The sequence below is a fragment of the Rhipicephalus sanguineus genome, unplaced genomic scaffold, assembly GCF_013339695.2.
Source record: "Rhipicephalus sanguineus isolate Rsan-2018 unplaced genomic scaffold, BIME_Rsan_1.4 Seq336, whole genome shotgun sequence".
Taxonomy (NCBI): Eukaryota; Metazoa; Arthropoda; class Arachnida; order Ixodida; family Ixodidae; genus Rhipicephalus; species Rhipicephalus sanguineus.
Window position 1 is genome coordinate 46,286 of NW_023615043.1, and position 12,350 is coordinate 58,635.

The 12,350-nt window shown below is 43.2% G+C and overlaps 1 protein-coding gene across 1 annotated transcript; it reads right to left on the reverse strand.

The window, feature by feature from the left end:
- Positions 1-10,306: 10,306 nt before the first annotated feature.
- LOC119377056 (uncharacterized) lies at positions 10,307-12,086 on the reverse strand. Its single transcript, XM_037646680.2, has one exon. The coding sequence runs from the start codon at positions 11,860-11,862 to the stop codon at positions 11,011-11,013; it is 852 nt and encodes a 283-aa protein (XP_037502608.2). The 5' UTR covers positions 11,863-12,086; the 3' UTR covers positions 10,307-11,010.
- Positions 12,087-12,350: the final 264 nt, after the last annotated feature.

Here is a 12,350-nt window from a genome sequence, read left to right on the forward strand (position 1 = left end):
ATACATAGGCCCAATGACGGCTTGCCATCATCGGCTGAATAACGGCAGGCCCGTCTCGGACCGACGCTGGCTAGCCCACGTCGGCCCGAAGCCGGAGAGCCCGCATCGGCCCAAAGGCGGCCAGCCGACGTCGGGCCGATGCGGGTGAAAGTAGCGCGAGCGTGATTTGCCGACGTGGGGCCAATATTGCTGCCGTCATTGGCCGACGTTAGGCCGAGATCGGTCCAATGGCGGCGTGCTGCCTGGGTAAGTTTGTTTTCGCTCTTTGCTTGTTTGTGTTCATTTGGCGCGTTTTTACGCAAGCACCACATTTAGGACATTACCGTTTCCGAACTATATTGCCACGCGCGCTTCTTTTATTATTTTTATCTAACAAGTCCGTTGTACGCGTAGTCGCTGCCTTGCGCAAGCCGCGTCCTAATGTCTGGGAACCTTCCAGATTATGTTCGAATCTTCTGATGGGCTTGAGCGCGCAAACGCGAACAGCTGAGATTATTCTGGAACTAACACGGCCACCAGCGATGAGGCTCGAATGTTCGAGGCCGCATGCATAAAATGCCTCTCTCCTTCGTCCTTGTCTGCTAGCACTGAAGATGGTGCCTTGCCGCAGTTCAGTTTTATCGACGGCCCACGCTCTCTTCGCCGCTATCAGCGTGCAGTGTGTATTGCTGTAGTTTCACTTTCCTTTTTCCGGCCACAAGTTCGGCCAAATAACGAGTTTCATCTTGGACACGCCGACTGCTGCCTTCGTCGACGCCACGACCCCGTGACAATACCAAGGAGGTTTAAATAAAACTTGCTGGAGTGGAGGCCGCCTATACTTGCCAATGGGCCGCACTGAAGCCGCGCCGCGCGCGCGGCGGCCATCTTGCCATAGGCAAGAAACGGGAGCCAAAGCGCGCCCACTGATCGCGTCTTTCCGCCGTGGTTTTTAACGGTTATGGCGAGCATTAAGGGAGAAGTTGTCAAGAATAAGAAGTCAAATGGCCGATAAGAATGCAGTCAGTTTTATTTCGATTCTTTTGACGTTTTCCTTGCAAGCGCGCACACCGATGAAGGGTCGGTATCATTGGTTTTTAAAAATAATCATCCTTGTAAGAGCACACCTCACTTCTCGGCACTCATTTTCCTGTTTATTTCATTCGTCATGTGACGGAGTCCTACGCATGTGTGGAGTTGGGCCACTTTCTTTGAGCGGAATATAAGTGTGGGTGTCCAAAGCTCCACACTCAAGCATATGCTCACGGAGAAGGATATGTTCATCAAGGCTTGAAAGCCATTTATTTTCTCAAGGCGAGCTCATAACCTCGAAAACCAATAGTTTTGAGTTTGCATGGACGTGCTTCAAATATGGGTATTCAGCTTGCAGTCGACACTATTTCAGTAGATATATAGCTTTTTGATACTATTTCGTTGGATCGGCTCTCCCTTATCCTGTCAATGAAACAATTAAAAACGCCCAAGTGGCATCCTTTGTCGTAAGTTTAAGCCAGCGAGCGTATATACATGCAGTATGTCATCATGCATTCCAGTCCCAAAGTCCACATATCTCACCACTTAGTCGCCCACAATCTCAACATGTTTCCTCATTTGTCATCAACAATCAAAGTACAGTAGAGTTTTTGTGCTGCATTGGGCTAGCTTTTTCGAGACAGTGACTCATCTGTGAAGGCAGCATTTCCTTTGATGGAATTCTGTGTACCGTTCTCGTAGAATGCGCTCTGCTACAGTGCTCGATTAAACTTCGAATGTACATGCTCATAAGTTGATGGAGAAAAGAAGTGCAGCGTTAACGCAAACGCCCGCAGCTCGGATGGATACGTGCCTTTTTGGTCTTTTCGTGCCATGTGGAGGGGTTGCTGTATGTATGGGGGAAGACCGCAGTGAACACCCCCCTGCCCTACTCAAACATGAGCTTTTCATCCTTGATTTCGTTTATTATCGCTTGAGGATCGAACCTCGCTCTCTTTGGTCAGCCTGCAATTTTTCTGCTGCAGAATTTCCATCTTGAACTGTTTATCTCCCCTTAGGAAACATGAAGCGCTTCTTTGTAATGCTGCTGCATAGGTGATGCAACTGTCACATATTCAACAACTTTTTTTAATTTGAACACATATAACGGCCGGAGGGTGATTCCACGAGAGATTGAACATGCCTGTCCGGTCGCAATTTTTGTTTTGCCTGGGTTTTTTATATGTTATGTGGGCACATTCAAAGTGCACGGAGCTGAAAATTTTATTTCCACGAAACGCTCCCAGCGCGCCAAAAAAATATTTGAATGTGGCGGCGCGGGCCTCCTGTTTTTGCTCACTGCAATGTTTTCGGATTTCACGGCCGAATTTAGCGCGAACTATAAATGATGTGTCGAAAATTTTTGTTGCTGGTTTTAATACGCATTACTGTGAATTACATCCATGCTTTTTTCACGCCGCCCTCAAAAAGACGAAAATGTGAAAAAATGGCAAACACGACCGAAATCAAAAAAGGGTCCTAAGTTTGAGGTGCCTTGGCGCCTTTGCTACTTCAAACACAAACTTGAAAACAATGTCAACTATAGAAAAGGGCGTTTGCAACATTTATACGGAAGATCATTTTCCTATGGGCAGTGCAAAAAAAGAAAAGAAAATAGTTAAAGAAGCGAGTTTTTTCAAAAAAGTACATTTTCAAAAAATAAAATTAAAAAAACTCCGGTCTGAATTTTGACGACAATTTTTTATCGAAGAGCGCTTATGTCAGTGAACAGACGGTTTTGATATCATATGTCCTCATTTGCTTTGTTTACGAGATATAACTGGCCAAAAGGACCCTTGCTGTGTGTGCACACTTCAGTGCGACTGATGGTTGTCTTCAGCTTGCATTGTGCGTAAATCTCAGTTTTAATTATTCTGCTGCAGCAAAACCTTGCTCTGGTGGCTTTTCGTCAAGAAAAATGTGTTCTCAGATTTTATTTGGTTCTAGCGTGTGCAAAAGTGGGCTGCTGCCGCCCCCAATTTTCCGTGATCAATGAAGTTGTAGGAGTGCCTCATGGTTCGCTTAGAAAAAGCATTCGCCGTGATCGTTTACCGACCACCCTCGGGGTGTAAAGCAAAATTCATTAAATTCATTGAAGACGTTTTTGAGTATTTGTGTCCTACTGGCTTTCCATTTGTGATAATGGGTGATGTAAACATCGATATGCTGTCTCAGGATGCAATTTCACGGCAGTTAATAGCGCTGGCAAATTCATTTGCCTGTAATAACGTAATTTCTAAGGCAACCCGACTAACTGCGCAGTCTGCGACACTACTTGATATATGTTTTACGAACACACCCCCACCGTCTTGCGTTACTGGATCGCTGGCAGTAGATATAAGCGATCATCTGCCGATCTTTTGCACCATTCCTTCTTCAAATTGTGCTTGCAAAAGCAATGAAAAAGTACGGTGTCGCCAGATCAACGCTAAGACGCTTGGAATCTTCCGGCATCGTGTTATCGCAACAGACTGGAACCACGTGTTACAAGAAAGGGATGCTAACTCGGCATACAAGCTATTCATTGATAAACTTATAAATTGTTATGATGAAGCTTTCCCGGTGTCGGTGAAGAACGCAAAACGCCAGAAAATTAGAAAACCTTGGATAAATAATGCGCTATTTAAAAAAATTACAAAGAAGAACAACATGTACCATGCATTTATAAAGACACGAGATATCAAATTACTAAGCGAGTTCAAAAAATACAGAAATAATCTAAATGGTGAAATAAGGCGCGCTAAATTCAGGTATTATGAGAATTTATTTAGTAGAATAGGTGATAATCCGAGCAAAATTTGGAACGAGGTTAGAAATCTTTCTGGTCAAATAAAACAAAGCCACATTCCTAGGGTTCTGGGAAACTCTAGTGGTCTTGGTTACCGAGAGGTGGCAACGGCAATGAATGACTACTTCATAAAAAGTTGTGATTTCGATGAAGTGAGGTATGACGAGGATCCACAATTGCCTGTAAATGACCGTCGCTTATCTAACTCCATAGTTCTGCACACTATCTCATGCCATGAAACCGAAGAATTAATAACAAAGATTAAAAACAATTGCGCAGCAGGTTATGATGATATTAAACCTATACCAACAAAATACGTCGCTGATGTTATATCACCTGCGTTGTCACATATTATTAATTTAACTCTTGTTACCGGCGTCTTTCCCGATGAATTAAAAATAGCTCGCGTGTGCCCGGTTTTCAAGGGTGGAAATGACCAAGAGATTGGAAACTACCGACCAATATCGGTACTACCGATTCTGTCAAAAGTTTTTGAAAGTGCTATTAATATTAGATTACAAAAATTCTTTGCGAAGTACAATGCAATAAGTGATGCCCAATTTGGCTTTCAAAAATTTAAATCCACCGAGCTTGCATTACTTAATATAAAAAACGAGATCCTAACCAATTTTGAGAAAAAGCTATATACGCTTGGACTTTTTGTTGATTTCCGCAAAGCGTTCGACACCGTGCACCATAGTGTTCTTTTAGAAAAACTTAATAACTACGGTGTCCGTGGAGTTGCCACTAGGTTAATTCAAAATTATTTAACAGACCGCTATCAGTATGTCGCTATTAATCAAGAGACATCTCCCCGTGCGAGGGTCAACAAAGGTGTCCCACAAGGATCGATACTTGGTCCTTTATTGTTTATAGTTTATGTAAATGACTTGTGTGACATTCCGGATTCTCCTAAATTAATCATGTATGCTGACGACACTAATATTTTTTTTGCTGGTTCCTCGATCTCTGCACTTGAAAGGACTGTAAACGCATATCTAAATAAATTGCAGGAGGATCGAAAGGTGGGCCAGTTGGTAATTCATTTTCTTCGTTCAGCGAACTGGGAACGCGGAAAAAACACAAAGGACGAAGCGAGGAACCACATAAGACGAGCGCTCACTAACAACTGATTTATTTTAGTACGGTCAAAAATAATGAAAGACGCACATGCACTTCGTCAGGGAACAGGGAAGAAGAAAAAAAGAAGCGTGCGGCTGTAATCCCTTACATTCATAAAATCTCCCATGGGTTAAAAAATGTGGGAAACCGGTTTGGCGTGCGTGTTGTTTTTTCTGTACCCAATAAATTGGGCAGTATATGTTCAATGGTGCACAGGAGGGCACAGAATGCATCTAAAGGTAGAAGATGCCTCCAGAAGCATGTAAACAAGTTTGTTAAGTGCAACACCGGAGTGGTATATAAGATACCCCTTTCTTGTGGACGTGTGTACATTGGCCAAACCGGCCGATGTGTGAACGTGCGTCTCAGAGAACACAAAAGCTCGTTGAAGAATACACCTTACTCCCATTTAGCGTCACATTGCTTTTCGTGCAAGTGCCAACCTCTGTTTGAGAATACAGTTGTGTTGTTCCGGCATCCTGATCAAACTACGCGCGAAATATCTGAAGCATATCACATTTCCAGGAATACGGATCAATGTATAAGTCATCCTTCCCTGTCACTGCATGACTGTGAATTGAGCTACCTAGATAACCGTTAGACATGTGCCTTGATAATACGCTTCGCATGCTGTTCATACCGTCGTCATAATCTTTCTTGACATGCGCAATTTGTGTGTAAATGTGTCCTTCCGATGTGGAAAATAAATCAGTTGTTAGTGAGCGCTCGTCTTATGTGGTTCCTCGCTTCGTCCTTTGTGTTTTTTCCGCGCTCCCAGTTCGCTGAACGAAGAAAATATCTAAATAAGTTGTCTTGCTGGCTTAAAGTAAACAAGTTGCGGCTAAACACTAGTAAAACCAAATATATGTTGTTTGCGCCCATCAATAAGCCACGGAATATGAAGCCAAAAGTCTCCTTTGAGGGTCAGACCTTAGAACAAGTCAAGGTACAGAAATTCTTAGGTGTGTGGTTCCAGGAAGACCTTTCCTGGAATGAACATATAAATAAATTGGCAGTAGATCTAAGTAGAAGTGTTGGATGTATGTACAAACTATGTCCATTATTACCACTTTGGCTAAAGAAAGCATTATATTATACACTGTTATATTCCAGGCTAAGTTATTGTGTCTTGTGTTGGGGAACAACGACAGCACAAAACTATAAGACATTACTTACATTTCAAAAGAAGGTACTACGAATGTTCGAGGGATATTATGGTCAACCGCAAGGACTTAGCGCACGTCCGTTATTCTCTAAATATCTCATATTACAAGCAAACCAAATATATTATTATAAGTTATTATTGTATATCCAAAATAATAAACTATACCCCATGTACGATTCTTCTCGATGTGCTGAGTACTGTCTCCGTACACATAGTATAAGAACTCCGCAAATTAGAACAACCTATGGTCAACAACATATTGATTATCAAATACCGAGTCTCCTCAACAAACTGAATGACGTAGTTGACCTAAATAAGAAAACTTCCAAAAATAAGTTTAAGGAAATTCTCTTTTATAATGGCATTGAATACGCATAATACAGGCATTTCGATTATTCATTACTTTATGTGTCCCAACTGCTTAGAGTACAGTTACACTCTTTGTCCATACTGAAAATTGGCAGCGCAAACAGACGGGACAAACAGACGGGTCCCGTCTGTTTGCGCTGCCAATTTTCAGTATGAATCTATACCAACTTGCCCGCCTTTCAACACTTCTACACTCTTTGTCTCCTTTTGTTTTTGTTTTTTTTTGTTGATGTTTGTTTGTTCAAGCTGCTTAGGAATGTGTGTCTGCAGACGCTTTCTTTACGTCACCTATTGCATATATTGCGATAACGATGTGTTTTTTAGGTACTTCAGTACTATTTACTGTCCTGTTCCCTTTTTATGTTTGTGATGGTTAAATGCTTGATCAGAATTTGCAAACTGTATTTGTATAAAATGATGTTCTCTAATTGTGTCTAAATTGTGTATGACATGTTATAATAGTTTTTATTTTTTGTTATTATTATTTTGTTTTTGCCAGACTGTATTTCGGAGCAAAAGCCTCCGTCAGGCTATGTAGCCTTTTGCTTTTGCTTCGTTTTTTCTGTTGTACAAACAGAAAATAAATCAAATTTCAAATCTCTCTCTCTCTCTCTAAAGGGTGATTGCACGAGAGATCGAACATGCCTGTCCGGTCGATATTTTTGTGTTGCCTGGGTTTTCTATATGTTATGTGGGCACATTCAAAGTTCACGGAACCGAAAATTTCATTTCCGAGAAACGCCCCCAGCGTGCTAAGAAAATATTTGAAGGTGGCGGCGCGGACCTCCTGTTTTTTTTCACTGCAATGTTTTCGGATTTCACGGCCGAATTTAACGCGAACTATAAATGATGTGTCAAAATGTTTTTGTTGGTTTTAATACGCATTACTGTGAATTTCATCCATGCTTTTTCAGGCCGTCCTCAAAAATAAAAAAAATGTGAAAAAAATGGCAAACCCGGTCCAAATCAACAAAGTTTGCTAAGTTTGATGCGCCCTTGGCGCCTTTCCTATTTCACACAGAAACTTCAAAACAGCGTCAAGCATTTCAAGGAGCCTTTGCAACATTTATGTGGAAGATCGTTTTCCTACAGGCAGCGCAGAATAAGAAGAAAATAGTTAAAGAAGCGAGTTTTTTTCAAAAAGTACATTTTCAAAAAATGAAGAAAAAGCTCTGGCCTCAATTTTGACGACATTTTTTTGTCGAAGAGCGCTTATGTTAGTGAAAACACCATGTTAATATGTATGTCCTCATTTGCTTTGTTCACGAGATTTAACGGGCCAAAATTACCCTTGCTGTGTGTGCTCACTTCAGTGCGATTGATGGTTGTCATCAGCTTGCATTGCACGTAAATCTAGTTTTAATTATTTTGCTGCAGTAAAACTTTGCTCTGGTGTCTTGTCGTCAAGAGAAATGTATTCTCAAACTTTAATTCTGTCTAGCGTGTGCGGGGTTGGGCTGCTGGCGCTCTCTCAAGGCTTGACGCGTACGCAGTTTGCAGCTTACAACCTCAACTTACCCCGCCAGTATTCGCTAATCAAAAGCACGCGAGACACCGCGAACACATGGTTTAGTTCACTTTGTCAAAACTCTCCTTGCACACAGAATAAAGCATCTGTATGCAGCGAAGGCCAACTTAATCTGCAACTGAATGCCACAATCAGCAGGCGCGCTGTTATGCAGTTGTTTTCTCACTGCCTGCCTGCTTGCTTCCTTTCCATTACGTGCATTGTACGCTCTAACCATCTTCCCCGTTCGACGCACACTGTGCCTAAACAACATTTGTAAGAAGTTAACTCAATGATTTCCGAGCCGTTTATTTCACTTCCCGCTATCACATGTTTTCGGCGTCGCAGATAACGTCTTCCTGTATCATCTCGACCTTTACCTCAGCGTTTCAACAGCCAGAAAACGTGCGGTGCGGCATGATTAAGCCATGAGTGGCCGAAGCTGCCCAATCGATGATGTTTTGTTGCCACTTTACTAAAGTGCTTTCCCACGTCGAGGACAGCAGAGGTCACTGGTGGCGCCATGCAGACGGACATTACCCTCAGTTTTGACAATGAGTGTGGCCTACAAATTAATTATTACAGCCCAAAGCGGTTAGACACCCTTAGTGATAAAATGTTAAACCGTGAGCAGTTCTGCAAAGGCCTTCATGACAGCGGCGCAGATGTGAGATAATTTGTGCGGCGCCGTTCAGTATAAACGTTTCGACTTGCTCTAGGTCTAGCTGTTCACTACACGCGATGCGCGCGGCCCATGACTACGTCCGACTGTTCTGTGCCGATTATTTACGCGTTCACAAAAAGAAAATTGCTGAGGAAAACGTTTTCGTTGCGCAAATTTTTTTCTTTGCTCTTTCTGTAGTTGCCTACCTCCAGAAGCTACTGTCATAGGCTGAGGATCTTCGCGACACCTGCGAAGTCTGCTTGCATTGCTTTACGTTCCTCAAGGAAAACCTGTCTACATCTAAACCGCGATGAGGTAGACCAGGCATTCCTTCAGGAAGAAGAAGCGATTGATACCTTGAACAGGCGCGCACATCTTTACTCTGATGATTGTAGGCGAGGTTGTAGGCTGCAAACTGTTTACACGTTAGCCATTTAGAGGGCGGCAGCAGCCCACTTTTGCACACGCTAGACACTGAAATAATTTCTTTAGTATTTTTTAACAATTTGGAGTTAATACCGTCTACGCCAGCCGATGATGAAAGTTTTATTTTGTCAATGAGTGACGAAATGCCACGAACGGAAAATGCAACAGGGGCCATCTCTGGTGATGTCATAGTGGGTGGCGTAGGAAGCGGTACGTTGGCTTCTTTAGTGAACACGGATGAGAACGCGATGTTAAAGGTATCGGCACAATCAGCGTCGCTTACATCTTCATCTTTACCGTTTGTAAGCGTGATGTCCTGTGTTAGTTGCGGGTTTATGGCCTCCCAGAATTTTCTAGGATTACATTTTAGCATTTTAGATAAATCATTGTGATAGAATGTCTGTTTCGCTTTTCTAATTGCAGTTAATAAGCGTCTTCCGCAGCATAGTACTTGTCCCATGCGCACGCATTTCCATCATATTTCGCAGCTCGGAAGAGGCGCTTCTTTTTATCTTCGAGTGTTTTCAAGGTTTTGGAAAACCATGGCTTATTTTTATTGGCAATAAAGCTCACTGTGGGGATGAATTTATTAGTCAAGTCAGTTATCTTATCCTTAAGCATTAGCCAGCTGTCATTAAGAGAACAGGAACCGAGATTAAATTCGAAATACGGCAGGAAATCTCTTAATTCATGAATAATTATTTCATAATTACCCTTATCATACAAGTGAATTGTTTTGCGGAAGATGGGGCGTGTTTTTGGGGTGAAGTTAAATGTGGTATGAATGACCAGTAAAGTTGAAAATTGGGCGAGTTGGTGATAGTTCATGTTTACGTGGGAAGCAGCGCAAATTGGACAAGGCACGAAAAGGAACGAAGAAAGACAGGACGACCGCTGCACTCGCAACTAGTTCTCTGAAACGATAATACTTTCCAATCACAAGGATCAGCTAACCAGGGAAGTGATCGAGGCTTTCCATATCACAAAAAGAAAAAATGACTGCATCAGCCAGCCATCCGTAGTTCTGAGTGATAGCGAAGTGTCTTTTTTGGAAAATCATTGAAAAAAAACTTTTGTAATATGTAAGTCATGGCCACACGTGGTACACCTGCATGTATGTATATTACCTATGTTTTCTTCGAAATAAACTAGTTGCGAGTGCAGCGGTCGTCCTGTCTTTCTTCGTTCCTTTTCGTGCCTTGTCCAATTTGCGCTGCTTCCCACGTAAACATGTGGTATGAATGACTTTGTGATCGCTGATTTCGCGCAGGTATGCAATAGATTTTAAGCTTTCGGGGCTATTTGTTAGTATTAGGTCTAAAATGTTTGAGGATTCATTAGTGACGCGCGTTGGTTTAGTTAACTGTTGGATAAGGTTAAAGTTGAGGCAAACATCCACAAATTCCCTTGCTTCAGTATTTCCTGAAGTTGGAGAAGCCTGATTGAGCCAATTAATGGTGGGAAAGTTGAAATCCCCATAAAGCAGAATATGTGCGTTAGGGTGTTTATTTGTAAGCTGAGATAATATTTCGTTAAGTTTGCGGGGCGAAATCTGGATCAGTTCGAGGGGGCCTATAGCATACGCCAAGTATTATTGCTTCGGGAGGGGCACGGCATAATACCCATAGTGATTCTAGTGACGAAGATGTGTTGATTAGAGAGCATGATAGTTCTTTTTTAGTGGCGATGAGTACGCCGCCGCCACGTGCGTTTTTGCGGTCGTGACGAAAGACGTTAAAATTTGGCAAGTCGGCCAGTACCTCTGTATCTGAAATATCGTCACTGAGCCATGTTTCTGTTAGTATCAGTACACTACTGCCGGACGATTGCATTTGATTAGACAGGAGCACGCGTTTGGGAAGAAAACTACGTATGTTAGTGTAAAGTACAGAAAATGAAAGGTTTGCTTTTGCGTTTGTACGGGGCTGATGGCGTGCTTGCTGACGGCGACATGATCCCTACGATACGGCTCTGACAATTCCTGCCGCACTGTCAAAAATATATCGCTGGTCTCCAATGTGCAGGGTTTTGAAGCGTAATGAAAATGGCACGGATTTGCTCCTAGCAAAGGTAACAAGTTGTTTCCGTGCAGTTCGAACTGGACGCGTGAAGTCTTCGCCAATGCTGAGGTTTGTGCCTTTTAGTTTTGGGCCGTTCGAAAGGATAGATTCTTTAGTTTTGAAAGATGAAAGCTTAACGATAATGGGTCGTTTCCGGTTAGTGCTGTAACGTCCTAGACGATGCGCACGCTCTATGTCTTTAGTCACGACTGTAAGACCAAAGCATTTAAGACAGTGGTCAATGATTATTTGTTCCGATTGAGCGTATGTTTCCTTCGGGTTGGTGTCAGGAAAACCGTAGAATATCAAGTTGTTGCGTCGGGAGCGGTTCTCGAGGTCGTCAAGGCGCTCTTCAATGTCACACATACGATGGGTTAGTTGGCCGGTCTTAGAGTTAAGGGCGTCTACTTCTGTTCGGAGAGCTAGAAGATTTTGGCAATGATTTTCTAAGTCTGTGAGGCGGGTGCTTAGATTAGCGATAGTGTTGGTTGTGCTTGTTAGCTGGGTTTTGAGGCTCTGCATCTCAGATATTAGTGTGGCCTGGCCGGCAGACAACTTTCTCAGTTCGTCGAGGACGACTTTGTCAGGGCCGGGGTTTGTCTCTACATCCCCCGATAGCAGTAGCAAGGCGCGTATGACATCGATACATTCAGAAATAAGTAAAAGGCAGCACTGTGGGCTTGGCAGCTGCACCAAAAAGTAATCACTTGATTTTTTAGTAGGTGCTTGATACGAACTACTAACCTGCATGATCAGGATGAACGGGTTAGCGGGCTGTGTAGTGGCACAGCCGCGAAGCCCACAGTGCGCAATGGACGGTGGTTGCTGCTTTATAGGCTGCGCATAAGATGTTGTCGACGGCGATAGGGCAGCTGGATTGCTTTCGATGATCCACAGCAGGGGTGGGGCCGCTGCCGAATGTCCTGAAGCATGGGCGACAGGGAGGAGGCGAACGCAAGGTTCGCTTCCGTTGGTAGCAGGCACGAAGTTCCCCGAACTGGCAGACGAGGCTGTCAAAAAGGTAGGCACGAGCAGGCCGGCGATGATGCGGGCAAAAACCTGCATGATCAGGATGAATGGGTTAGCGGGCTGTGTAGTGGCACAGCCACGAAGCCCACCTGGCACAGCCGCGAAGCCCACCCAATTGGCGACCAATTGCAGACTTTTTGACAAAACACAAAATAAATACAAAATTGAGATACTGCTAATATTTCCTTGTGAGCTTTTCCCTTAGTTTA

What these genes read in the sequence shown, in the direction of transcription:
- LOC119377056 (XM_037646680.2), bottom strand. Translation starts at nt 11,862, where the DNA reads ATGCAGGTTAGTAGTTCGTATCAAGCACCTACTAAAAAATCAAGTGAT.